General features: G+C 40.1%; 2 protein-coding genes across 10 annotated transcripts in view; both read right to left on the bottom strand.

The window, feature by feature from the left end:
* The window catches only part of LOC111868922 (solute carrier family 17 member 9), a 38,308-nt gene extending 26,073 nt beyond the window's left edge, over window positions 1-12,235 (bottom strand). Inside the window, exons 1-2 of one of the 6 annotated variants that reach the window (XM_023860039.2) lie at window positions 12,120-12,235; window positions 8,249-8,495 (exon numbers count right to left, since the gene is read on the bottom strand). In XM_023860039.2, the coding sequence (XP_023715807.1) occupies window positions 8,249-8,268 (20 nt within the window). In that variant the 5' untranslated portion in view covers window positions 8,269-8,495; window positions 12,120-12,235. The other 5 variants (XM_023860042.2, XM_023860040.2, XM_023860041.2 and 2 more) reach the window with 5 other exon arrangements.
* Window positions 12,236-21,996: 9,761 nt separating this feature from the next.
* LOC111868929 (ubiquitin carboxyl-terminal hydrolase 36) overlaps window positions 21,997-27,220 on the bottom strand; it is a 49,178-nt gene continuing 43,954 nt past the window's right edge. For all 4 annotated transcript variants that reach the window (XM_023860052.2, XM_023860051.2, XM_023860053.2 and 1 more), the window contains exons 12-13: window positions 23,279-23,394; window positions 21,997-23,002 (exon numbers count right to left, since the gene is read on the bottom strand). In XM_023860052.2, the coding sequence (XP_023715820.1) occupies window positions 22,745-23,002; window positions 23,279-23,394 (374 nt within the window). In that variant the 3' untranslated portion in view covers window positions 21,997-22,744. The remainder of the gene's footprint in view (window positions 23,003-23,278; window positions 23,395-27,220) is intronic.

Below are 27,220 nucleotides of genomic sequence, written 5' to 3'. Positions count from 1 at the left end.
CCTCTTCCAATCTTCACACTTCTTGTCTTCCCTCTGTCCAGTCGCACTCTAACTTTCTGATCCATGTACAATTTACTAATCAATCTTCTTTCATGCCAATCGATGCCTGTTTCCTTTAGGATCTGCATTAATTTGGTCCAATTTACACGGTCAAATGCCTTCTGCCAGTCTATAAAGCAAGCACACAGTTCTTCACCTATCTCCAAAGTTCATTCTGCTATAATTCTCATCATCCCAATTGAATCCCTGGTTCCTCTTCCTCTTCTAAATCCAGACTGATCCTCTCCAAGTATATTCTCTATTCTCCTTTCAATTCTTCTTTTAAGTATCTTTGCTATTATCTTTGCTGTATGTGCAATAAGGCTTATTGTGCGATGGTCGCTGCATTTTGTAGCTTTTGTCTTTTTCTTTAAGGCAATCATTGTCACTTCTGTAAAGTCTTTGGGCCACTCAGCAGTTTCATATATGGTGTTTATCAGTTTTGTCAGTGTTTTCATACCACCTTCTCCCAGTAACTTAAGCACATCTCCAGTAGCCTTCCCATTCCTCATGTCATCACTTTGTAAAATATATGGTCCTTTCTCATCTGTATCTACTTCTTCTTCCAGTTCCACTTCCAAGGTTTCTGGCCAATTAGGTTGATCATATAGTTCTGTAATATAATTTTCCCAAATTTTCAGCACTTGCCTCTGATCTACTATTCTATTCCCCTGGGTGTCTTCGACACCAATATTTTGAATCCCATGGTTCTCTTTCCATCCTAGTTCTTTTGTCTTCATGTACATCAAATCATAACGGCCTGTTCTTTGAAATTCCATAATCTCATTACATATCTTCTCAAGATATTCCTTTTTGGCCCTGTCCGTGGCTCTTTTCAATTCATTCCTCAGTCTCCTGTATTTCCTCCTGCCTTCTTCATTGTTGACATTCTTCCATTTCCTTCGCTCCTCCATTTTACTCATCATCTCCTGTGTAACCCATGGTTTTCTTGCTATCTTCTCAACTTTACCAACCAATTCACTAATACTATCTAAAATGCATTCCTTTATATTGTTCCACTGCGCTTCAGCATTTCCGCTTTCACCTTCAATTGCACCGAGTTTCTCTTCTAGGGTCTCCTGCATGCTTTGTCTTTGAGCATATAACTTCTCCAAATCCCATCTAGGTCTGTGCTTTGGAATCTTATAATTTTCTTCAACCTGATTCAAAACTTGGCAACCAGTAAGTTGTGGTCAGAGTCAATATCTGCCCCAGGCAGCGTCTTCATATCCTTCACACTGTTTCTGAATCAATGTTTCACAAAGATGTAGTCCAGCTGATGCCGCCTCCAATCCCCAGTTGCCTTCCATGTGTAAAGTCTTCTCTTTGGCTTCTTGAACCAAGTGTTGGTAACAATCAGTCCATTTCTTTCGCAAAAGTCAATAAGCATTTTACCCCTGTGATTCCGTCTTCCTAGTCCATGTGATCCAACAATATTCTGATATGGTTCATCTCCAACAATGCTATTCCAGTCTCCCAATATGATGCTGTTTGTGTCTCCTCTTCCATCTTCCTGAAGAATTTCTTCAATTGTGTCATACACTTTTTCCACTTCATCATCTTCATACTCTGATGTTGGCATGTACACTTGCATAATCAGTATATCTACCGGTTCCGCCTTTAACTTCAGAGCAATAATTCTGTCATTACAACCAATCTTCTTAGCAACACTCCTCACTACACTTTTATGCACCACTATTGCCACACCTCTTTCAGCCCGTTCACCTCCAGAATAATACACTGTATAATCACCGCTTCTTATTTCACCTTGTCCTTTACACCGCACTTCGCTGACATTTAAAACAGATGCCTCATTCTTCTGCATTTCCGTTTTCAAATTCTCCAATTTTCCTGCTTGATTCAAGGTCCTTACAATCCATGTTCCAATCTTGTAGCCGTGATGTTCCTTCTGATCTTCGCACTTTCCTCTAGAAACACCTCCCCCCGGAGAGTTTAGCATTATCTGATTAAAATTTTGAAACCCTTCTGAAGAGCTAATTTTAGTGTAAAAGCAAAATTTAAGTACGAAAAATGAAGTATACTTCTCCATTCATAACCTAGCTGCTCCAAAAAATACAGAGGATATTACAACTCTAAACTAAAAGCAGTCTGGGTAGAGTATCCTGTGTGGTCTCTCATTACACAGAGTCCTCAATGTATGACACCATGAATGAACTTGGAAAGTGAGCTGGCCAAGATTTATTTGCTGCAAGCATAAATTTCACATGTTCTTCTAGTGAAACATGCACAAGATATCATACATCATTTCATTTGACATCTTTTCCTCATAGTGAATTGACACTGAGAATAGAGTGTATAGTTCTGGGCAACGTGTTCCTAGTAGAAATATCTGCTAAAAAATCATCCTACAGAATATGCTACCATAAATTCCTAGCAAGTGAATGATAGAGGAGTTGTAAAAGTTTTTGTAATATGGGATCAATGCTGGATAAAAAGAACAAAATGATGGAAAAAATTAAACGAAACTGTAACTTCCTTTGGAGGAGAACCCAGGAAACCTCTGACGCGGTTAGTCAGACAATTCAGTGTGTTACTACGATCTGCACATACAGCAATGAGATTTCGAATATTGTGACAATATGAGAAAACTGCTGTTCAGAGACTTGCTATTCTGAGACTGGGACACATGCCTCACAAAATCATTAATCTGAAAGTTTTTTTTTCTTGGCGATAAGCATGGCTGATATCCACTTCCTGATATTAAATTCAGAGTTTGGTGTTCACTTATTTCCAGGAGAACAATCAGGCCATTCATTTTTAATGAACTCATAAACTCTTTACATCATGTAAATTTAAGGCTTAAATCCCTTTTCGAAGAACTGACAGATGGATACAAAACTTGGTTACTACATACAAGAAAATGCCACAGCTCACAGGGCTGATGGGCTGATGTCAGCATTATGAAAAGAGAAGAGTTATATCTTTTGGCATATAACACAGTGCAGTATGGTGAAAGGCAACATTTTGGAGGAACATATCGCCTCCATTTTCATGATCAAAAAGTAAACCAAGCAACAAAGTGGTTTCTTGCTTGGCTTACTCTTTGACCCTGAAGACTGAAGTAATATGTTCCTTTGACACACCAGCTGACTTTCAATGGACGGCACAGTGTTACATTCCACAAGACAGAACGCTTCATAATCACTGCTGTGATAACCTCAAATCCTACATTAAGAGAAGTGTTTGGTAACCAACTTATCGATCAGAGGCCTTTGCGTTCCCTCACTTAAACCCAGGTGACTTCTGCTTGCAAGGCATGCTAATGGACATGTCAACAATCAGCATATGACAGAACTGAAAGAAAACAGTTGACAATTTCAAACATTTTCCACAAAGGGCTTCATCAAGAGTTCTGAAACATGTTAACTTGACATTAAGTTTGCCTAAGTAGAGGAACATCACTTTGAACATCTTCTGTGATTCAGCATAAGAATACTCAATGTAATAACATTTATTAGTGATGAAAACTGTTTGTAGTTTACTGTTACTAGCAGGAAGAATGGCTTGCAATTTCTGACCCCCTTGGCTGGGTTTACTGGGAAGACACGGAAAATTGGGGATAAAAGACAAAGAAGCTTATAAAGTGTATTTACGTAAGTCAATCTTTCCATATCAGGACATTTAAGCTGTGTAATTGTATATATGTATGAGACTAAGCAAAACATTAATTCTGAAGTACAGATTTTGTACTTTGTTTTCATCAACTCTGACCTCTGTACTGGCTCTCTCTTGTCAAAACACGATCTTCACAACTCATTCAGTAATAATATTAGTACTCATCTCGGATTACTCTGCATTACTCGTACATAGTAACATTAGTTTATCATGGTGCTTAATTTTATCCATACTGAACGAACAATGATCATTAATAGTAAGCTGAATACAAACTGCAAATAAAAACACAATGCATTTCTTAATCTGTAACTTTAAAGCAAGAGTCTCGAACGACATCGGCCGTGACATAACACACCGTAACAAGGTACGCATTTGAAATTCACCAAAGCTCTTCCCGAAAACGTGTGTTCAGTTTGAAACAACGCTTACCTCGTCCACAAATTACAATCTTCTACTTTATCTTCATGTTTTGATGACATAAGCGGGCATTTAATGTCACCTTTCTCCATTTACTTTTTTCCCTTCTCACAAAATATAACCTCAAATAATAACACGGTATTTCATCATATACGATTCTCTGCGTAAAAATTACACTCTGCAAAAAATCTCACGTTCTAAAACTCTCGACAAATGAACATAATGAAAAGACAGAGCCTACCATAAAACATAAACACTTTACACAACAGGTTTATATCAAGCACATTGTCGGCTCAACTATTTTAAATACTTCAACCTCACATACAGCGACACGCGGTCACATGCACATGGCCAGAGACGGTGAAACACGTCAAAGAGGTCATAGTTAATTCACCTATAGCAGCAGGTGATAGTAATAGGCATTTAGCAATCCGTGAAGTTAGAGGATAGGTGAGAATTAGTAACATTACTGATCCATGGCCAAGAGATACAGAAATATTACTTGTACTTCGGCGAGGGTGACTGTGGACCAATTAGTGGCATGAAGACTGGCAGGGGAAACCGACGTACTCGGAGAAAACCTGCCCTAGCGCCACTTTGTCCACCACAAATCCCGCTTGACTAGGCCCCGGTATCGAACCCGGGCCGCCACGGTGGGAAGCCAACGACTAACAGCTTGAGCTATGGCGCGGCCACCTCAGTGTCTAAGCCAGTCTAAGTTTTCCAAACCTGTGAACCTTTTTTTGAGATTTCAACACGATACTGCTCTTTACCGTCTACTTCGCTTGATTTCTTGAGATCGCACCTCTCCTGATGAACTCTGTCCGTTGTTTACTTATTCCCAGTCTCTCTTTTACGACCACCAGATCACCAGTGCATACAGTGCAATGGTTTGACGTAAACAAAACCACACCTGAAGATGGCACATTAGTGCCGAAACATGTAGTGAAGAGAAAGGTGAAATTGTGTGCACTGTAAGACGGTTGGTACAAATACACATCATGAACAACCAAAACAAATTAAAATTAAATAAGCAAGTAAAAATTAATTATATCATATTCTTCATTCGTTTAATAAAGCTTAAAACTTTGTTCAATGGTGATTCACTTTTAATAATTTACTTCCAATTTAATTAATTATGTTTCCATATGTATTCAAAACATTCTTATAGATTTATTATGTTATAGATGGCATAGTATGTACTAAATGTTGGTAATACCACACAGGTTTAAAAATAGGCCTACATAACTTAGTGGTCCGTAGAATTTTTCTTCAGACATTTTACTGGTTGAGAAAGATTCAGAAACACTGGAATAGGATGTTTATAAGAATATGCTACAGAATGCCGGATAGGCATTGCATAGACCTTTGTATTTACAATGATTGTATACAACAGTAAAATCCCCACGGCCGTTAATTGCGGGTTTCTAGACTGAAGCCGCTATTTTTCCATTTAAGTGACTCCTCAATTGTCCTGACGTGGCTGAGTGGACCCCGTTCCAGACCCACTACTTCTCAGAAAATCTGGTAGCGTCCGGAATCGATCCCGGGAGTTCTGGATCTGTAGCTAGGTAATCTGACCACTAGACCACAGAGGCGGTCACCCTTTTCCTGGGGGATATCAATACGGGGACCTGGCCCTCCAGGTTGGTGGAGTCTCGAACCTTAGACAGTAAATTGTGGTCATGAGTCCCGCGGGACTGAGACCTGAGAATGACAGTACTGGCGAGGGCCAGCAGCAATTGCAAACTACAGACCCATCCTCTTGCTAGAGAGGATGTTACAAAATAATTCTGAAAGCAAAAATTCAGTTGAAATAGTTGCTGGTCGGGAGTCTCAAGGAGGTTGTCGCCAAGACTAATTTATTGGCGGTAAATCGGCAGTCGTAAAGTAACTCTGACTCTGACTCTGACTCTGACTCTGACACTGACTCAGACTGCAGACTAGTTGGGAGAACAAGGACGAGAATGGAGCATGTTATGTTCTAGTGAATTGTGAAGATTAGTGACAGCGCTATAATTGATTGTAAACTGGAAGAAGTGTTCAATAATCCAAGTCGTCCGATCTAGAACTCATTATCATCAGTCACGCCAACCTCACATACGTGACAATACAGGAAAACGACGCAACCCTACATAGTCACCAGAGCTTCTGCATAGACACAGACGGAAAACTGAGTTATTGAATAGGAGTAATATTAAGTCCATATCATATGTAGTACAAGGAAATACTGTGAACACGGAATATTCTGTGTCCATTTATTTACATATTTACACGTTTTAAGCATCCCAGAATGAGAAAAGTACAGACCGATCAGTTAAGAAGGAAACTTAGTTACAGTTACAGCAGCAATCTGTGAGGAATATTGGGCTCGGTGAGAGGTGTTGCGAAGTTTCCTCTTTGATTGAACGCCCTATATTTTTAGATTGTTCTGTGCCTCTGTACCTCTGCAGGTACTCCTCGCCAGCACCAGAAAGATTGGAAGGATTTTATTTATATTCGGTATTTTGGAGTATATCCACCATATGTCGACGCCTGATGAATATGAACATTCTAACTCCGAAAATATGGGCCCTCCACAGGGGCTCCCAAACACAAAACTGAGATTTGCTCGAAAATATTTCTACTGATTTCCATTATTTTTCTTAATTTATGGACATAATCTTCTACACAAATCTGCAGAGGCAGTGTCTTCAGGAATGTAACGACATGCGCCCTGCGGGACCCAAGCGTCAGATGCCAGTTTTGTCGAAAACTACTTCACTTATTTTGATTAAGTTTACATAATGTATAGAAGAAATTGCCCCCACAATATTTTTAAGCCAGAGCACAATAAACTTGGCGGGACTGAAACAACGTGGCCTCGGTCTGGGATCAATCACAAACCACGTTCATGGCTCGAAAATTTTGTTTAAATTCTTCAACTTGTAGTACTGATAGATTCAAATAAATTACTAGTTCCATTAGATTCTGACGATGATGTTTGGCACTCTGGATTACTTCCTATGTTATTGGCTTCATGTGCGAGACCAAGTTTCACACTCAGACAAAATATTATGTAAAATTATTACACTTTATGGAGTCGGGACAACTCAGTCTTTTTTTAAGGAATCGTACCGTACGATTACTTTTCTAGATGATCTGTCAGCAAGAAAGGGACGACACCGGTCACTAAAATATGTAGAAAACAGACCGACCCACACTGGCCGATATCTCAACCTCCAATCTGACCATCCGCCGCATGTGAAAAGAGGTTTGATTTAGAATCTTCGCAATAGAGCTCATGCCAAGAACGACAACATCTGTATAATGAAATTTGTAACCTGAAAGTGATTTTCAGCTTAGGGTTATTCCCAAAGTTTTGTTTAGTCGGTTATAAATTCCGTATCAAGAGGAGAGGCCCCTTCGCTTATGTATAATCCATAAGTAAATGGCGTTTCAGAAATATTCAAACATCGTTACAACATTACGACCATCTTCAAAACTAATTACGTACACTTTCAAAATTTCACTCATGAGAACCAGGCCGGAAAGAGGTCCTCAACAGACGGCACAGAGCATCTACAGTATTCCCTGTGAGTGTGGAAGAAGCTATGTTGGGGAAACGGGAGGACCTCTAACCGTGTACACAGACACAATCTTCAACAGACGTAGGCAGGTGGATACTGTTAAAATGGATCTCAGAGAGATAGTATGGGGTGGTATGGATTGGACTGATCTGGCTCAGGATAGGAACCAATGGAAGGCTCTTGTCAACACGATATTGAACCTTCAGGTTCCATAAATTGTTGGGAAGCTTTTGAGTAGCTGCACAACTGGCGTCTTCTCAAGAAAGGGTCAGCTTCACATAGTAATTTAGTTACGCCACAGTTTCTCAAACTGGGAGCAGCTCCCCCACCCCTCAAGGATTCTGGAACTATTACCGGAGGCAACCGAAAAAACTGACTAAAAACAACAGAAATTTGAATAAATGTTTTATGATAGCATCATATATTGAATGAATTAGTAATTATTTATTTAAATTGCGTCTTAGACAATGGGGCGCCTCAAACTTGTATAATACTGTCTTCTGGGATGTGACGTCGTGTTGTCTAGTATAAATTATAAGTTTGTCGACGTTTCGGTGAAACGTGCTTCGATACCCGGCACCAAGTACCTGAGGATAGCAGCCTTCATGGGCACCGAAGTGAGAAGTGCACAGACACAGAAGACTTGGAGCTGGTGGCGAATGGGTTACGCATTACAGTGCTGCTGCTTCTATTAAAGATGTCCTGGGTTCAAGTCTCGGATAAAAAATTGCCTGCTCCAGAGCGAAGCCTTCTGTGGTTCACATCAGTGCAGGCAAGCAAATGTTGTTGCAGTGCATCATTGGAATAGCTTACAAATTGCTGCACCATCCGGCACTGAGAAGGAAAAATTCAGTTTAGAAAGTGTAATTGAATAAGCAAAGAAATTATCACCCCAAAACCCATTCCCCATACACTTATCATAAGACCAAAATTTTCAGCACCAGTAAGAATTTTCAGTAAAGAAAATATTTGCGAAGATTCCTATCGTCTGGAACGTAACGCCATGCAGTGCGGTGAAAGTAAACCGGCGTTTCGGAGGACCATATCGCCACCATCTTCATGCGGTGTTCAAAAGTGAGGCAATGCCATACACTGATATATTCCTCCGAAACGTCGGTTGACTTCTGCCGGACTGCAGCGCGTTACGTCTCCGGAGAGAGAGCGCTTTAAAGTCACTGCTGTGAGAAGATTAAATCCAGAATAAAGGTCTGTCCATAATATCGGATGCAGCACACAAAATCACTTCACGATAAATTTCTTTTCTCTTTTCTATGCTCTCCAAAATTATGTAACTGTATATGATACTTCTTGTTTTCGGGGTAGGTCAGTACTTCCGTAAAGTTAAGGGGAGTTATGAGACCAGAACGCTGCGGAAACACTCTTCTGGATGATGAGCGGGATTATATTGTGACAATGGGACCTGATTCTGTGCTTCTCGCATTACACTGCAGAACTCTACAGGAGCGAACCGGTCATGTAAATGGGAGGCCGGTGTTTCACCAACGCTGGATATGTAACATTTTCATACAATTAATAATTTAAGAGACCGTTAAAGTTCTCTTTATCTCTCTCCCTCTCGCACTGATCTCATTGTCGTGCCGACCGAACCCTGTCATGTTGTCACCCTGTGCCATAAAAATTGACACAAAAGAAATACTTAAAACCTAAACTCTCCTAATAAGCATCCATTATGCTAGCAGACGGGCAAAATTGGATGTCGCCTAAGCAGATAATCTATCTTGGGCACCTAACGGGGAGGGCGGGAAGACAACATCTTACAAAGTAATCAACAAATATATAAAATACACAGGATGTCAAATTCGACCTTAACCTAAGCCCTGAGTCATGGCGGCTACCGCATCAGATACTGAGTTGCCTGGCACGGTGCTGCTTTATTATTACCAGCCTGGGGCCGGACTAGCCCGATAAGACCGTGACGATGCTACGGTGAACCCGATTTGCTGCAAGTACCCATTCCATCCTCCCGCGGATGGGCCCACAAGCGCCAAAGGTTCCGCACGGCACTGTTTTGTTCTCAACGTTATGATTTGCGAGGAACTCCTCTTGCCACGGTCCCCGCTTCGAAGTCTTCGTCGGACGGACCCTGTCATTTCCACGGAGCGTTGCAGCCGTTGACAAAATATTGTATCACAACACTCTATCAGAAACACTTAGATGGTTGTTGCGATCACAAACGGCACACGCTTATCCCGATCGACGCGTGCAATTTCAACTGTCCTCTTGGAAATTTGTTCCACGGATATCACCGAGTCTGTGCGGCCAGTACAGTTCCTTACAGGCCGTGACGTAACGGCTGGTATCACTTCACACGCACTCGAACTTACGTCTGTTAAATTTCACACGTGACATGTCACTAATATTCCCATTATCATATTGTAAATTTGCATTAGTAACAATCATAAAAATAAAATTTAATCGCACTGCAGGAAATATGCAAGGTTCCTTTAAAAATAAACTGTAACGGGCAATATGACTACAAAAACACACACGACTCCTTAATAAACTATTTATAAATATGGTCTCAGGTATGAACACAGGAAACGTGTGATTTTTTATCATATTTCCTTTCCCAGTTTAGGACGAAACACTTAGAATATGTATATACGCAACCGGAAGCTGTACATAGCTGGACATTTATTATTATAACTTTCCTTGACAAACACACAATTCGATATTTCACAGAATAAGAACCCTCCATGGAAGGTTGTAAACAGAAAACGATTAATAATATCACAAGAACCTCGTGATATCAAAGTTAGCGGAACAATATTTCATAATACCAATGTAATCACATTTTAAATAAGCCATACACATGAATAAATATTTCCACATCTTTAATATCATTTCTTCCTCGAAATCAATTCAACAATTTTGCGGGAAGGCAGTTTAATTAACTCCCGTAAACACACGAGCATAAGCATAAAGCCCCACGAAATGAAACTCGCGATCCACGCACTGAAAACCTGCCTGCTACAATGATCAGGTACCTTAAGAGCAGAAATCTGATCCCAGTTAAGAGGTACATTTTTGCAGTTTTTCGCAATTTAGCGTAATGCCCTAAGAAGTATGTAAAGGTATGAGTTCTCACATTAATAGCCTATAAGTTTTTGAGGTCAGGTCAAATGTCGTTAAGTAAAATAGTGCACCAATTCAGTACACGAATAGTTCGCATGTAAAGAAACTAACCGTTACGGGTTATAAGAATTACACATAATTTGACGGAATGAAAGCATTATTGTGTGATATTTCTTGTAAATATAAACATATTTCGAAATAAGTCTTATATAAGCAATTGTAAAACAGTATCTAGTGATAGACATCCAACAACGATATTAAGTTGTAACAAAGATCAGTAGCTTCCTAGCTTCAAACTTTACCGATTTAATATACCTATCGATCGCGATGGAGTACAGACATAATACAAGATAGAAATATGTACGTAAATAGATCCACATACGTGTAGTAAGACTTTCTACACTGCCACTTTGTTTCAGGAGAATTTTCTTACCGTGTGTATCTCAGGTAGCCTCATTATAAGGCGTCACTCTTGCTAGACAGTGGCGGAAATACAGTCTTCCAATGACGAAACAAGATACGCAAATGGCGACACCACATCGAAGCCCTGGCTTAGTTTTGATAGACCCCTGAATCTCCGAACCTCAACAAACTTGCGTATCTAAAACTACTGAAGTTAAGATCTTAAAAATAAATGAATATGAACTTTTTAAAGTACCGTAATTGTTAATGCATGATATTAATTTTCTAATGTATATCACTTTTAATATGTTCACAAAAGCGCCAAAGCCTCAAACCCAAAATGACTACAAAGTAGTACAATCCAACCTCCATATTCATACATCTGCTCGAAAATTACGAATTGTGCAGTTTCTGGAGTGGAACAAATTGCGAGTTACTCTACAATGTTACAAACATATACCTATGAAGTAAGTCGTCTTCTGGGTTTAGGCACCGTGTATTCTTCGTTTTGGCCGACGTTTCGGAGGAACGAAGAATACACGGTGCCTAAACCCAGAAGACGACTTTCTTCATTGTCATCGCCGTGAAAACCTCAAAACTTACATATACTTATGAACTTCTAAATTAGTCCAATCTTTTATAATACTCAAAATATTAAACACTTTTGTCATCAAAAATTACGTCCAAGTTTTCACGTAATTCTTGATGCTAATTACCTCCTGCAAATTGTAATTATGCACCTCTTAGCAATGATATAGGGAATTTAAATCGAAATGGTAATACTAGAATTTAGCAAATTGTTATAAATAAATGTAATGAACACTGTAATATTCGGAAACAACGTCGGTTCGGAATGTACCACAACCTCTTCGCCAAGCAAACTACGAGTATTTCAAAGTGGTTTCTCGAATTTTCATCACTACATTCAATTAATCTCAATTAATATAAAGCCACGGATACTTGCAAATCCTCGAATTAGCACCACTCACGGTACTGCAGGCTGCTTTGCCACCCAAAGTATGTAGTTTCAGACAAACATATCACTGGACATGCGAGTCCCACATTCACTCACTAACGATAAGCGACCATCTGACGTAACCTACTGACAAGTCGCACTGACCAGGGGAGGAACGAGAATTATTCGACACGTGTCAATCTCAGAGACGGTGAACTTACATTCAGCGCGGCTCCCGTAAAATACAAATTACGTTCCAAGCTCGAAATAAAAAAATAACACAGCAAATATACAGACATCAGTAAATTTTGGGCGAAGTGCGGTTTTTTCTAATTTAAAATTCAATAAACAAGTAATTATAATAACGTCGAAATACTACTTGTTTACGAAACCTCGCTTTTATCACAGAGTGAGAAACAGAGTCATTTTGCGAGTGCTTAGGACAATTTTTTAAAATAACGGAACAAAGTAACGTTTTATATAGATATAGATGTAACATATTGCTTCTCTGACTATGTTCTCGGGCTGAAATTCTCATGTACAAGTGGCGACGTGTTCCATTCGGCGTGTTAACTCTTACGCTCAGGGTGTGTATGACGGCATGAAGGTTATGATCCGATCATTCTACACCCCATGTGTGGTAGGACTCTCAGGGAAAGAACAATAATGTACAAATTTGTTGGCGCCAGGTACGCCAGGCCTTTAAATGCGGAAACAAAGAGAAAATGTCTGCACTGCTGGTGATCAAACCCCGGTCGTCTGTACCCATACCCAGTTAATTTATTGACAGAGCTACTCAGGGGCAGCAATGCTATACGACAATACAATTAAATAGGGAGAAATTGCCAGAGTAAGGAGAGTCACAGAATTATATTAAAGTATAGAGCCCAGGGGTATTCAATATGCCGGTTTTAATAAATCATAAACGCCCAGTTAAACTGTTCTCATCCTTAAACTTTGGAGAACGACAGAGATGGGAAACATATAAAGTTACAATATTCCTTACTGTTACGTTTTGTCTTCAGAAAGTGGTGGCCACTTCAAGGGAACGGGAAGAATTACAGATGTTAGAAAACAATTTTTTAGGAAAGCGGATCTGAGTAGAACTGAAATAAGAGGGATGGTATTATATTTTGTCTAGTTCTGTTAGGTTATTTATGTACAGGTTGCGATGGACTGGACATGTAGCTTGGAAGCAGTGGCGTGCCGTGCATGGAAGCAAGGGAATTATTGCTTCCGTAGTTAAGAAATGAAAAGAAAAGAAGCCATATATAAATAATTCAATTTGAATAATAAGGATGTGAATATTGTCATGTTCTGAACATTTTAGCGTGTGCTCAAGGCCACATGCCTCCTCCCTTCCCCTGCTTGGGGGTAGGGACCAAGTTTCCTTCCATTAATCTTCGTATGATTTCGTCTCACCCGAAGTTGTCAGGGAACCGAATTTCAGTTTGCTGGCTAGGCCTGTGATATAGAAGCGAAGGATTGTGTTATTTCGATGGTTATATGAAATTTAACTGTCTTGTTCGGTGTTATAGGTAACATTAAGTTTTATTAAAATATTGTTAAGTTCATATTTAGATGGCGTAAGATTGTACGTGTATTTGTGAGCTATCCGCGTTTAAGAGAAGCAAGTGTGATATTGTGGTACAAGTGGGAGGGGAGTGATTAGACTACACGCACACGGAACAGCTAAAATGAATGATGGCAGGCAACGTGACTGCGACTGTGCAGTCGAAAGCCTTTTAAAATTGGGGTTTCATAGCAGGGATTTTTCTGAAAAGAAAATAAATAAAATAAGAACGACCGACATGCGAGTTGCCAGAACTTAAAGCACAAACCAATTTAATTTAATTTGGAACAGTATTCTAAAAAAGAGTGGCTATCCGGTTGCCGTAATATAGGAAAACTGTTTTGTTGGCCATTCTTATTGTTTCTCAATGAAAAAAATGTATGGAACAAGACTGGGTTTGGTGTTATAAACAACCTTCATTAGCATTGAAAGACATGAAAACTCTCAGACTCACATTATTTCAACAGTGCAACTTGCTTCCCTTACCAAAAATAGTACCGCATGCCACTGCTGGGACGAAATGTAAATAGTTACAGATTTTTGCGGGGAAGGGTATTGGAAAGGGATGTGCTGGAAAACGTAGGAGAATACAGGGGAAAATAGGAGATAAGATCCGGGGGACACGCGTGGTGTCGAATGGGTGCTGAGTACTCTCAACGTTTGCTTAGTACCCGTGAGGTTCCAAGTTATAATCTTGGCCATTCTGAATCAGGCTTTCAGTGTTGTTTCTGTCACTTGATTCGATTACCGCAAGCCACGAGCGTTCTACGTCCTCTCAAAAATATCATTCAAAATCATCCTCCCTTTGGGTAAAGTGAAATTTGTGATGTTGACTAATAACTAGACCAGAAGAAATACACATCATAAAGTACTCGGGTAAACAAACAAACATATATTCAATTTATAAGATTTGAGGTTTTCACGGCGGTGGCTAAGGATAAAGGCTCCCACACACAGACGCGATACGATTCGGGACGATATAGCACTCGGGACGAAAGCGGTTGTTTACCGAGTGGGCCGCGCACACAGCCGCGACACTCGGGAACCTCGGGAATCTTTGACACCCGATAACCAGCTGGCCATGACTCACACTCAATCAGTATCTATACGTACGTGAAACGACATGGGTAGGCAGATGGAACAAATAATAGAGTTCGTCAAAGAAAATGCTTTACTGTACGATACTCGTCATCCGATGTTCAAGGATTCACGTGCTAAGGATAGAAAGTGGAAGGAATTGGCTGTTACAATGAACAGAGACAGCAAGTAGAAAAATTTGTATATATTTATATAGGGTTAAGTATACAGTAACTGTGGGCATTCTTACTGTAGGCTATGCACCAGTTCCGTTCACTAACACGAATTCCAGGGACAGTCATCTAGTTGAAGTACGCAACAAACCGCTCTCTAATGGCGTAGCTAACGTTTGCCACCCTTGGGAGACGTAAAGGTTGGATAGGGAACATTTCTCCTTCTAATGGCTCCACTCGTAGCAGTTCTTCCCTGTACTTTTCATCACAGATTTTGAGATGTAGAAAATTATGAAGCAAAGACGCTGCTGATACAAAGTGTTTTATATTTCATTCTTTCAGTTCTATGGGTATCAAAAAAATCCTCCACTTAATGGCAAGAATAGGCCTCCGGCAATTGGTATATTGTTTAGTGATATCTTCTTGCCCGATGGCTCTCAGAATTGCATCAAATCTGTCAATATTCATCCTGAAATATATATAGAACCGTTTTTCGTCCTTCAGGAGTTGAGGTATCAGTGTATAAAACTCCCCCAGTTCCTCTCTTGACAAGTTTATATCATGAATCCAAGCGATTCGTCTCTTTCGCCTAAAATACGAACACACATAGCAACCACTTATACGTACTTAATTAGAGACTCGTTATGGAATTGTAANNCGTCCCCGGCGCCCCGGCAGGCTGCTGGCCCAAGGTGCCCTCGGACAGCTTTCGGCCACTCCAGTCAAAAAAAAAAAATGTGGAAAGCAAATGGAAAAACTACCACATTATCACATTTCCTGGATAGTCTCTTTCCAAAAACAGAAGATCACATTAAGTGGAGGAACTGTTTTGGAAGAGACTGTGGACCTGTCATCTGACAGATAACTGATCAATCAATCAATATGACATACTGAATATTTGGAGGAAAAGAACTACGCAGATTTAGTGTTCAGTAAAGTACTTGCCGGGATTCACCTTCGTCTTCATCAAGAGCGACAGCTAAAAGCAAAACTTCTTCCTCCAAAGACGCATCCATGACTATTTACCGCTGCGATACCGAGCGGTCTACCGAGCGACTGCGATAATATCGCGTTCCTCGGAGTACCGCGCCAGTGTGCGGACCTCCATTTACCGCAATGTAATTAGATACGTCCCGTACCGTACCGAGTATCGCGTCTGTGTGTGGGAGCCTTAACGCCGTATTCTGGAATGTGGCGCCTTGTAGATCTTGTATGAACCGATGTTTCGGACGAACGTATTGTCTCCATTTTCAGGGTAAGAAAATCCGCGAGCGAGGAACCAGCGTGAGCAGGTGACTGCAGACTGGAAGTAATTGGAAGTAAAGAGGTCGGAACCTGAAGCTGATCAATCAACCTCAGCATCTGTGTGGTCTAGAATGCATGGAGGTTTGCATTTGCTCCATCTATACGCTTTCAAGTCCTGATACTCAGAAAAACACTGTTTGAAGATTCACCAATAATAAGTGTAATAAAATCGGGTTTGCACTATATTTTGGCAGATTTATATTCTTGTACATAATAAACAATTTGGTGCATTTTCTTTCTGTTTTATGCAGTGAGTCACCGGGCTAATTGGCTCAGGCAGTGGCGCCTCTGAATTGAATTTGGGAGGTGTTCGGTTCGAGTGCCGGCTGGGGCACCGCACATCCTCAAAGGCTCTAGCGGTTTTCCTCAATTGGTGAATAAAATGAAGCGAGTCGGTGTGGAGGATGGCCTGACGAACCAGCCGCTGCTGGAGTCTTACATAGAAACAAGTGAAGTCTGAGAGCGGACACACAAAAATTTAGCCAATGACGAGCTCAGTTGCATAGTGTACAAACCTCCCTCCCGCGCTTTCTGTTCTTAACAGTCACTACTGCAAGCCTTGCATGAGGTTATAAGCGGCCGTTATGTTTTCAGATCATATTACTTACAGGATTATTCCTTAATATAAAGCGTAACAGTTTATTTGAATGAATGGTTTGTAGTAAATAAATTGCGATGTCTAACTATTCTTAACTTGGCATAATTACTGAATGCCAAGTAATTTTGATTATTATTGTCACGAAGTATGTGTGACTATAGACGAGGTTTGGATTGGTGAATGGATTTATTGACCACTTACACACGCCTCGGAACTACAAACAATTACAGCGCCACCGCTGATCACAATTCACAAATCACCACAGCACCTGCTATGCCCTTTTCCAGCCTGCTGTGTCTTCATCAGCCTTTACCAGGCAACGGCTTCAACAGTGGAAATTCTTCAGCTTCATGTGCTCCAGCTCTGGCAAGACCTGGGCTCTACTGGCATGTCCTGGGGAACCTTGGAAGCCTTGGAAAAATCTGTGAATCCCTGGGGAACCTTGGAAGACTTGAGAAATTCTGTGAATTCTTGGGGAGCTCTGGGAAGCCGGTCGGATACCTGCTGAGACCTGCTGGTTAATACTGAGGAGACCTGAGGAGCCATGGGGAGTCCTGGCAAGATCTGGGTATCCCTTGGGACCCATGGGGAGTCATAGGGGATCCTGGAGCGCCATGTGGAAAACTGGGGTACCCTGGGGAGAACTTGAGAGTCGTGGGATCACTGGAGAGCCTTTGGGAACCATGGGGAACACTTGAAAGCCCAGGGGAGCCCTCAGGACCACTGGGTAGTCCTTGGTACCCCTGAGGATTCTTCCATAGCCCTGGGGAGTCCTTTTAAAAATTGAATATCCCTTCAAATACTTGCATATTCCCAGGGATCCCTATGGAGACCTGGGGATTTTGGGTGCCCCGTGGAGGCTTGGGGAGTTCTGAAGAGACACCTGGAGGCCATGGGGAAGGATGTTCCAAAGTTTCGCTAGGACTGATTTCAGATGGCATTAGGCAAATCATCAGAGTGTAAGATTCAGTATGTGTATATATAGTAATACAATAGTAACAGTAGTAGTGTTAAGATAAGTGTGTATATGTGATATTCAGTGTGCAGCATTTATAATATTCAGTGTATCCATTGTAACAATTGGGTGTTGTGTACAGTTGTATCCACAACCTAAAGTGACTGACTTGTGAAAGTGTGTAGTGCTGGACAATAAATCAAGTTCAGTTTCATCATCAAAGTGTAATCCAGGGACTTCTTCAGCAAACCCTCTCTCGTTAGAGCATGGCCCGTTAAGCTCTGAAGAGAATCTCTTGCGCACACCTTGGACATCGTTCCCTTTCCCTGCTCTGAAGCCAATCCCAGCACTTCGACGTGGTTGTAGGACCACATGGCATCCACAACTATAATCGAGGTTATGTCCGAGGACGAGAATAGGAGGACTGTTACAGGTGGTTGTCCAGTATGTGGCTACTATGCAAAAGGGAAGAGTGAAAACTGCCATATATTAAAGGATATTTAATAGTCTCATGAACAAAACAAACATTTAATGTATTAGGAAATCTCATTATTAATCAATGCTAAGTACTCATACCTTGTGTACCTGATATGGCAAAGTCCTGCTTGGGATGGTAGGCTATACCTGAGATGACTGCGCAATGTCAAGATGTGTTATATATGAGAGTAAAGTAAAAGGTAAAAGCTTGTGCCTCTGAATAGTCTCTCTACTTTCTGTTTAGGTGTTTACATAATAGAATATATGACAGTTTCATGTGGCACACACTAACCAGCCAAAACTCTCTTCTGTTTGAATAGCTCCATAATAACACTGTGATGTATCTTCTCTGGCCAGAACCTCATCATAAATACACAACAGTTCCTGATTTTTAAAGTGTTCTAGCACCTAACATTCATTCATTCATTCATCAGTAATCTGTCAAGACGACAGGTCCACAGTCTCTTCCAAAACAGTTCCTCCACTTGATGCGATCTAGAGCTTTCTCCTTCAAATGAAACATCTCGCATACATGGTATCTCTGGTTTTGGAAAGAGACTATCCAGGAAAAGTGATAATGTGGTAGTTTTTCCATTTGCTTTCCACATCGCAGTACAACAGCCGTTCAAACCACTCTGGTCACGCCTGTTGCTATACGAACTTGAACCATCTCGAGCATTATTTACTCTGTGCTTGAAGTCGCTGCTGATGACGCTGCTTCCGGCATCAGTTTTTGGTGTCTCTCTTCGTCTGATGCCTACCCTTTGACCTGTCCAGCAAGGGAGGCCCTGCCAGTAGCTACGCTACCGCTGGTATAGCTCTCAGGGTCCTTGGCATACTCAAACCCCCTCACCACGATTAGGTGGAGCCACCAACATTACACAGCATGAAAAGATGTCATATGATAAACACAAATGTTCTAACTGAATACTATAGTTCTCTGTAATAAGAATACACATTTTAGAACATAAGCCTGCATTTGTCTTAATGCATTAAATACACTGGATTTGTTATTAGGCCATGCTGACTGAAATTTATCCACCCTTGTATCATAAAATATGGATGTAATGCAAATAAATCTATCATCAGTCTGTGTCAGCCACTAGAAGTATGTGAGTCTATCTAATGTTACCTAGGAAATCTCATTTTTCCTTAAGGTTTATGATTAATTACTCAAAAGTTATTGCTAATTCTGCACACAGGAACACAAAAAATTGTCATGTGAAATGAAAATTACATTTAGTATTACATATGTGCTTCTAATAAGCTTTTCTTTTCAACAGGTTCTGTTCTCTTTCATGCACATCATGAGTTCAGAAGCCATCTTATAGGATGCAACTGTTCCTCAATGTCATAACTTTGCATTACACTCATTTAGTGGAAACCCTGAATTAAAGAGAAAAAGTCAATTAATTAAATTTGGATTTTGCTATAAGTAAAAATGTGTGCAAAACAAAAAACGTTTACATACATATTAGGTTGCTTTCCAAGGGCATGTTTGTATCATAATGTAATGTAACTATGCTCAGCTGAACTGACAGTGTTCAAGAACAGTTCTACAGAGTTTGGGAAAGTATTTGCAAACTTTTGAAGTTACATGAGAACAATGAATTACGCACACGCTTCCTCATGGAGACAAGAATTGGTAATTATGGGTCATATTACAAAATAAACATACACTTGTCTACATAATCAAGATTCTCATTTAACCAGCAATACTGCAAAACTATGGCACTGGCTAGCCAACTAAAGGCAACAACACTTTCAACCCTACCACTAATTGCAGTGTAACAGCTCAGTTACTTTAAATTCACTACTGAAAGCACACTAATATGAGTGCAGCCTACAATGAGACATCTGCATGAAACATATGGGTTAAGCAAATAAAATCTAACTTAAAAACTTGTGGTCACTATTTTGACCAATCTTTATCATTACTGTGGGTGGACCATTTGCTGAATGAGCCACATGCTGAAGCATTTCCTGAACCCCTCTCACCCTTTCCATTCCCTTAATTAGAAAAAAAAAAGTCTTTGAATAAAATTTTAGTTATCAGTCAAAATCATCTTCCTTTTAACATTTCACACACTTCAAAACTAGGCATGCATAAAAAAGTAGAGACCTTCTTGTTCAGGGAGATAACATTACCTGCCAATAACCTTTATTCTCAAACATAACCACATTTTTTTAATTATTGTGAATTACATGATTTGTGGACATTTACAAGTTACAATGAAAACTTCTGAGTGGAGTCATGTCAGGGAAATATGACATGTAATGAGTTAACACAGAATGGGACAGTAACATAATGGATGGAGGTAAGAAGTGCAACAAATATTTCTCAATTTGTGTTTACTTTGGCATTTGTATACTTATAAACCATTAATATGTATATAACAAGAATACATTACTACAATTTTTATTCTATCAGCACTCACAATCGTAAGACTTTTACTGCATTATGCATACCTGAAAGTTTAGATTCGATGTCATATTATGCTTGAACAATGACAGCATAATAATGCAACATAGGAAGTTAACTGAAATGATAATTCCAAAGTATTACAAAAAATGTATACCTGCATACAGACTAATACGCCACTTGCAGAGCAAGACCATTACATCAAAACATGTGCTGACATACTACTCACTTCCAGTCACTTCCAATTAAATTTCTAACCTAGCTGACATCTGGCTGATGCATTTTACAAAGACTTCCCAGCGGTAGTAAGAGAGAACTGTTATTACAGTAAACAGTGTTGGAAGGATTACTGAGGTAGGGAGGACTGCTGTGATATGGCTGTCCACAAAGGAGCAAACAAAGTCCTTCATCAGTGTTCATACTGTCCATTTAAACTAAATAACACGAGCTTCATGTTATTCACACAGATAAGGAACTGCCAATATGACTGTGTAAGCTGCAAATCTTGTTGTCATATACCATAAGGATATTGCAACAGAATTTAAGAACAATCCTCTCACTTCAGTCTTGGGCTTGATTCTATTTTGTCATTTCCAATGAACAGACTGTCACTTCACTATCTCTGGCTCTGCACACACTGCTGTACTGCCAGATCAGGAATGTTTAATTAATGTACAAAGATCAATTCTTTTTTAAATGCAGCAGATATGAAACACATTCTGCCAGAACAAATGGTTTGTCTTCAAAAAATGTCATGCAGATTTCTCCTTCTGGTCATCTGAGATTTAAGGTTTTCACAGTAAACAAAGGTAAGATTGTGGTCTTCTGGCTCAATACCATGCAGCCTGGTAGGTGGTTATCAACGTTTCAGACGAACATGCCACCTGTGTTCTGGGTAGTAGTGAGGCAATGTTATTCTGAGATGTTGGCAACCACCCACCAGACTGAATGGTGTGAACCATAACTTAAATATATTCTGCTTGTATGCAAAACAATCCATTGCAATTATATGGCTTAATCTGATAATCATATGATCACATGCATTTCAGTAATCTATAAGCAGCTCCTTGCAAGATCTGGACACCTATAAAACACCACTCTGTCTCAGCATACATCTCAAGAAGCACGGATACTTAGCCAAGTATCTTACAATACTATTTCTGTTAATAATGCTCACAATAAACAAAGCATACTGTTCTGACCAACATTTCTTAACTACAGACTCTTGTGAAAATGGCAAAGAACTTAGAGGTTCCATAAAAAGAACAGTAATTTCTTCACTAGCTGCGCAGCAACTATGTATTAGCTTCTCAAGAACACTGCTCTACAGACAGTGACAGTTCAGTTGGTTAACCTCTTCATCATCAGCCTCTGTCAATTAGGCCATGCTCTGCCTGTTCCATCCTCTTCAGAGTATGTTGGTCCCTCTATCTTGACTGTGGGTGCCCTACGCTTCATCATTTTACTGGGTTGTATGTTAACATTTTCTTTGCAATGTATCTATCCTCCACTTGTTTCCACTGCAGAGTCAGTTAACCAAAACAAAGAAGACCCCCATGAGCTATTACATGGTATGCACTGTGAATGTGTGTGTGTGTCAAACCTGATCTAGGTGCCATGAATTATGAGCTGTTATTGTTTACTGAAATCAAACATAGTTTACTTGCAATTAGATGCTTTCATTTTAATTTATTAAAACACTACAGAAGTTTCCTTACATGTAACACCCATGTTCCATGATACATGATTCATCCAGTACAAAATTAAAAAAAGGGTTGTTCTCCTGGTGAAAACCATTGTTTTGAAATGTGATAAAAACACAGATGAGAATAGCAATGGAAGAAGCTGCAATGTTTCAAAACTTGTGCACAATCACTATGTTCTGGTCTGGAAATAAATGATATTTCTCACTTCACAGTCTGTGAACAGATGTTTTGTAACATCTAATGGGTCTAAACAACTTAAATTCTTTATATGTTGTATGCACCAATAAATTCAGTTTCATCAGAGATTACAAAAACACATTACATCCTTTCTACATGTTCACCACTCATTGTCTCCATCGATCTCTCTTAGAGTAATGATTATGGAATTTATTTCCATTGTGATATCCCTTGTTTCGACCAGCATATTGCTTATGACGAGGTTGGTAGGTACTGTAATGATTGTACGGCCTGTATGGTTTCTGATAATAACCACCACCATTACTATTCCCCCATTGGTGTTTGTAATTGTGATACTCCTGGAAAGGATTGTATTTCAGCTTGCTGTGATAAGAGTCTGAATGATGGTGTTTCACTTTCTTCACCTGAGGAAAGGAAAATTATATCCATTAGCGGCTTCATGTTATATATCAGGATCAAACACTGTGAGCATATTCAGATCTCCACATTCTAAATTTGTTTTCTAAGCAAAAGATTATGACTTAAAATTCTCCACTGTTGCTAATAAAGGCCTTCTGATTCCATCCAACAGACCCATCAAACTAGGCTCTGATATACAGTGGAATAGGTGTTTAAATTATGTAACAAATGTACTGGCCTTCAGAGTACATTCTGACAAAGGTCAGACAGCTAATACTTACCCTCCCTCTATCAAACTCTTCATCATAGGCACTGTGACAGTTCCTCTTCCTGTCTTCTCTGCGATCATGCTCTAACTCTTCATCCATATGACAGCGTTCACCAGACCAGTTTGTCACTGAAATTTTGCAAGCAAACTGAGAATACTACAGCCCGTGTAACAAATATGGATTCTGGTGGGAGACAATCCATTTAAGCTTCATATGTAATTAATAAGTAACACAACACCCATTATAATAAACAGGGCCACATAAGGTTTATTTTTACAAACTGAATTAATGTAATACCTACATCTCAGCACCACCCTGTGTTCTTGTGAATAAAAAAGTGTGCCACAGACACACACACACACACACACACAGATGAAACCCAGATTTTATGCCCCTTGAATCTATGTTTTCCTACATTTAACACGCTTTCATTGGTACCACCAATATTTCTATTAAGTATAATGTTAAATTTTCCTCTAAGTATATGTTACTGTCTTGTCACCAAAATGCAGGGAAAAATCATGACATAAAGATAGGAAACAGATGTTCTGAAAATGTGGCACAGTTCAGATATTTGGGAACAACGATAATAGATCAAAACGTGATTCAGGAGGAAATTAAGAGGCGATTGAACTCGGGTAATGCTTGCTACCATTCAATCCAGAACCTTTTGTCTTCTTGTCTGTTGTCCAAAAACATAAAAATTATAATATACAAAACTATAATTTTGCCTGTGGTTCTGTATGGGTGTGAAACTTGTTCTCTGACATTAAGGGAGGAACATAGACTGAGGGTGTTTGAGAGCAGGGTGTTGAGGAGAATATTTGGACCAAAGAGAGATGAAATCACAGGAGGTTGGAGAAAACTGCATAATGAGGAGCTTCATAACTTGTACTCTTCTCCAAGTATAATTAGAATGATAAAGTCAAGGAGGATGAGGTGGGCAGGTCATGTAGCACGAATGGGGGAGACGAGGAATGTGCATAGGATATTGGTGGGAAAGCCAGAAGGAAAGAGACCACATGGAAGACCAAGGCGTAGGTGGGTGGGCAATATTAGAATGGATCTTAGAGAGATAGGATGGGATGGTATGGATTGGATAAATCTGGCTCAGGATAGGGACCAGTGGAGGGCTCTTGTGAACATGGTGATGAACCTTCAGGTTCCATAAAATGCTGGGAAATTCTTAAGTAGCTGCAGAATTGGCGGATCCTCAAGAAGGGCTCGGCTCCATGAGTAAGTAAGTAAGTTAAATTTTCCTGGAATTATTCAACTGTGTTTCCTACCCAAACAGAGCACAAACTAGGCCTGTTGTGGTTGTTTTATGTACTTCAAAATGAAAATCGTAAGAGGAAAATTTCTTGAACCACTGATGTGAACACTCATCTTCAACTAGTGCAGAGGTCAAGAATACATGGATCTAGAGACTGACTCCCCCATACATCTTCATGGCATAATGCATAATTAATTAAGCATATGGACAACTATATTATATTCTACCTCATCTATTGTCTTCATGTGTACTCTTCCTTACTATTCTATGGCTTCCAAAGTTGTGCCAGCAGAGCGGAGACATGTTTCCCACCATGGCCATGTGTGGGTAATGATGAATGAGTTGTGATGCGAGTTATAAGTTCGACATGCTTAGTGTTGATTTTGAATCTACTGCTGATTGAACTGACGAACAATTTTAGTGGAGTTTCTGGTTGTGATTCATTTTTCATCAAAATGAGTGGACCAAAGACAAGGAAAAATGTTACCGTTTCAAGAATAAATGGACATTCTACCTTAACTAGATGGAAATAAGGAACCATATGCTGCACTGGCTGCCAGATTATGAATTGCACTGCAACATTGAACACATTAATAATAGGAGGTAAAGGTAAAATTGTCCTTGTGTTTGACTAATTAAGCACTACACCATGAAGGTGTATGGGGGAGTGGATGTATAGACCCCCATTTTCTTTACCTCAGCACTAGTTGGGGGTGAGTGGTCAGTTTCACACCCCTCCCACTTTACCCCCAGGGAAAAAGCCCCTGGTACCCATTTGATAGGAGGCTCAGTGGGCCCCAGAGCTTGTCTGGATGATAGAAAGAAAATTCTTTACACTATGGGACTCGAACTCTCACCCCTCCAGCATCCACATCGTAGCCAGTCAGTATACTGGCTACACTATTAATAACAGGAGGGACACCAAAAATTGTTATAAACAATGTGGCAGGTTCCCTAGTCAAAGGAAGAGCCTGAAACAGTCAGTCGCCATTTCAAGAAATGGAGAGTTGTCTGCTGGAGACGTGGTTTAAATTCACTTTACTGGACATGTGGAAGAAGTGAACCATAGTACATTACAGTTTTAATGGAATACAGCATAAAATTAGTGTATTTAACTTCAATACCTACATAAATTATTGTTTCCTTAATTTTACATGGTGAAATCCAAAAGTTCCCGAAATATATTAATAAAAACTATTACATCTTACCTAGATCTTATTCTGCACCATCACCTTCAAAGCGGTCCCCTTGGGAGCGCATACACTGATCCCAGCGTTTCTGCCACTTTTCAAATGCATCCTGGAAATATTTCTTTGTTAGGGTGTTTAGTACCATCTGCGTTTCCGCTTGAATTTCCTCAACTGTATCAAACCTTCGCCCCTTCAACTTGATTTTCATTTTTGGGAAGAGAAAGAAGTCACATGGAGCTAGTCTGGCAAGTATAGTGGATGGGGAACAACTGCCATCTTGTTTTTAGCAAAAAATTCCTGCACAATGTAAGCCATATGCGGTCGTGCGTTGTCATGGTGGAGTACCCAGTCGTTCATGCGCCACTTCTCTGGACGTTTTCTCCTCATGTCCTCCCTCAAACGCCTTAGAACATCGCGATAGAACTCTTTATTGACTGTCTGACCAGGAGGGACGAACTCCTTATGAACAATCCCGTCAGTATCAAAAAAACAGATCAACATGGACTTAATGTTGCTCTTGACTTGTCGAGCTTTTTTTGGCCGAGGTGAAGAAGGGCTCTTCCATTGCGACAATTGCTGCTTGCTTTCAGGGTCGTAGCCATAAACCCAACTTTCGTCACCAGTGACAACCTTCGAAAGAAAGTTTGGATCCTCTTGAAGCTGTTGCTGAAGTTCCCTGCAGACTTCCAAGCGATGCTGCTTCTGTTCATTTTGCAGCAGTCGTGGCACAAACTTCGCCGCAATCCTCCTCATGTTCAGTTCCTCTGACAAAATTCGTTGACATGTACCATAACTTAGTCCCAAGGTGTTACAGAGGTCTTGGATGGTCAGTCTACGATCATGCAGAATCAGATCCCTAACATTCGCGACATTTTCTGGTGTTTTGCCCATTGACGGCTGTTCCGAACGATCGTCATCATCAGTCAATGTTCGGCCATTTTTAAAATGCTTATACCAGTTGCAAGTTTGTGTCTGGCCTAAACTGTTTTCACAAAAAGCTTGCTTCAACATTTGGTGCGTTTCTGCAGCAGTTTTCCCAAGTTTGAAACAAAACTTTATACAGACACGCTGCTCTCTCAGGTCAGCCATCGCAAAACTGCAAACTCATGGAAACACAACAATGGAAATACGTTCACCAACAATAAACCCAACCACTCAACTCGACGCCGCTTGCCACACTGATTCAAGAAGGATGTGTGAGGAGACACCTAGCAGTATTTCGATGTACTCATCACCATTCACGCGCAAAATTCAAATTTCGGTAACTTTTGGATTGCCCCACGTACATACATTTTAAATGGCCCTTCCAGAGACATAATATCCAGGTTTCTCCGTATATACCATTACACACAACCATGTATGCATTAAAGCTAGTAACCACAATCTTTATATGTTGCATCCTGTTGTGTCATGTACAGGGTGTGGCGCAGAAACATCCTTTTTGTGAAGACGCATTGTGAAGGGAGAGGAGGTCGCAGAAAAGTGGGGATA

Source organism: Cryptotermes secundus, unplaced genomic scaffold (assembly GCF_002891405.2).
Source record: "Cryptotermes secundus unplaced genomic scaffold, Csec_1.0 scaffold898, whole genome shotgun sequence".
NCBI lineage: Eukaryota > Metazoa > Arthropoda > Insecta > Blattodea > Kalotermitidae > Cryptotermes > Cryptotermes secundus.
The sequence above is the reverse complement of the archived record's forward strand: the minus strand, read 5'-3'. Positions and strand labels throughout refer to the sequence as shown.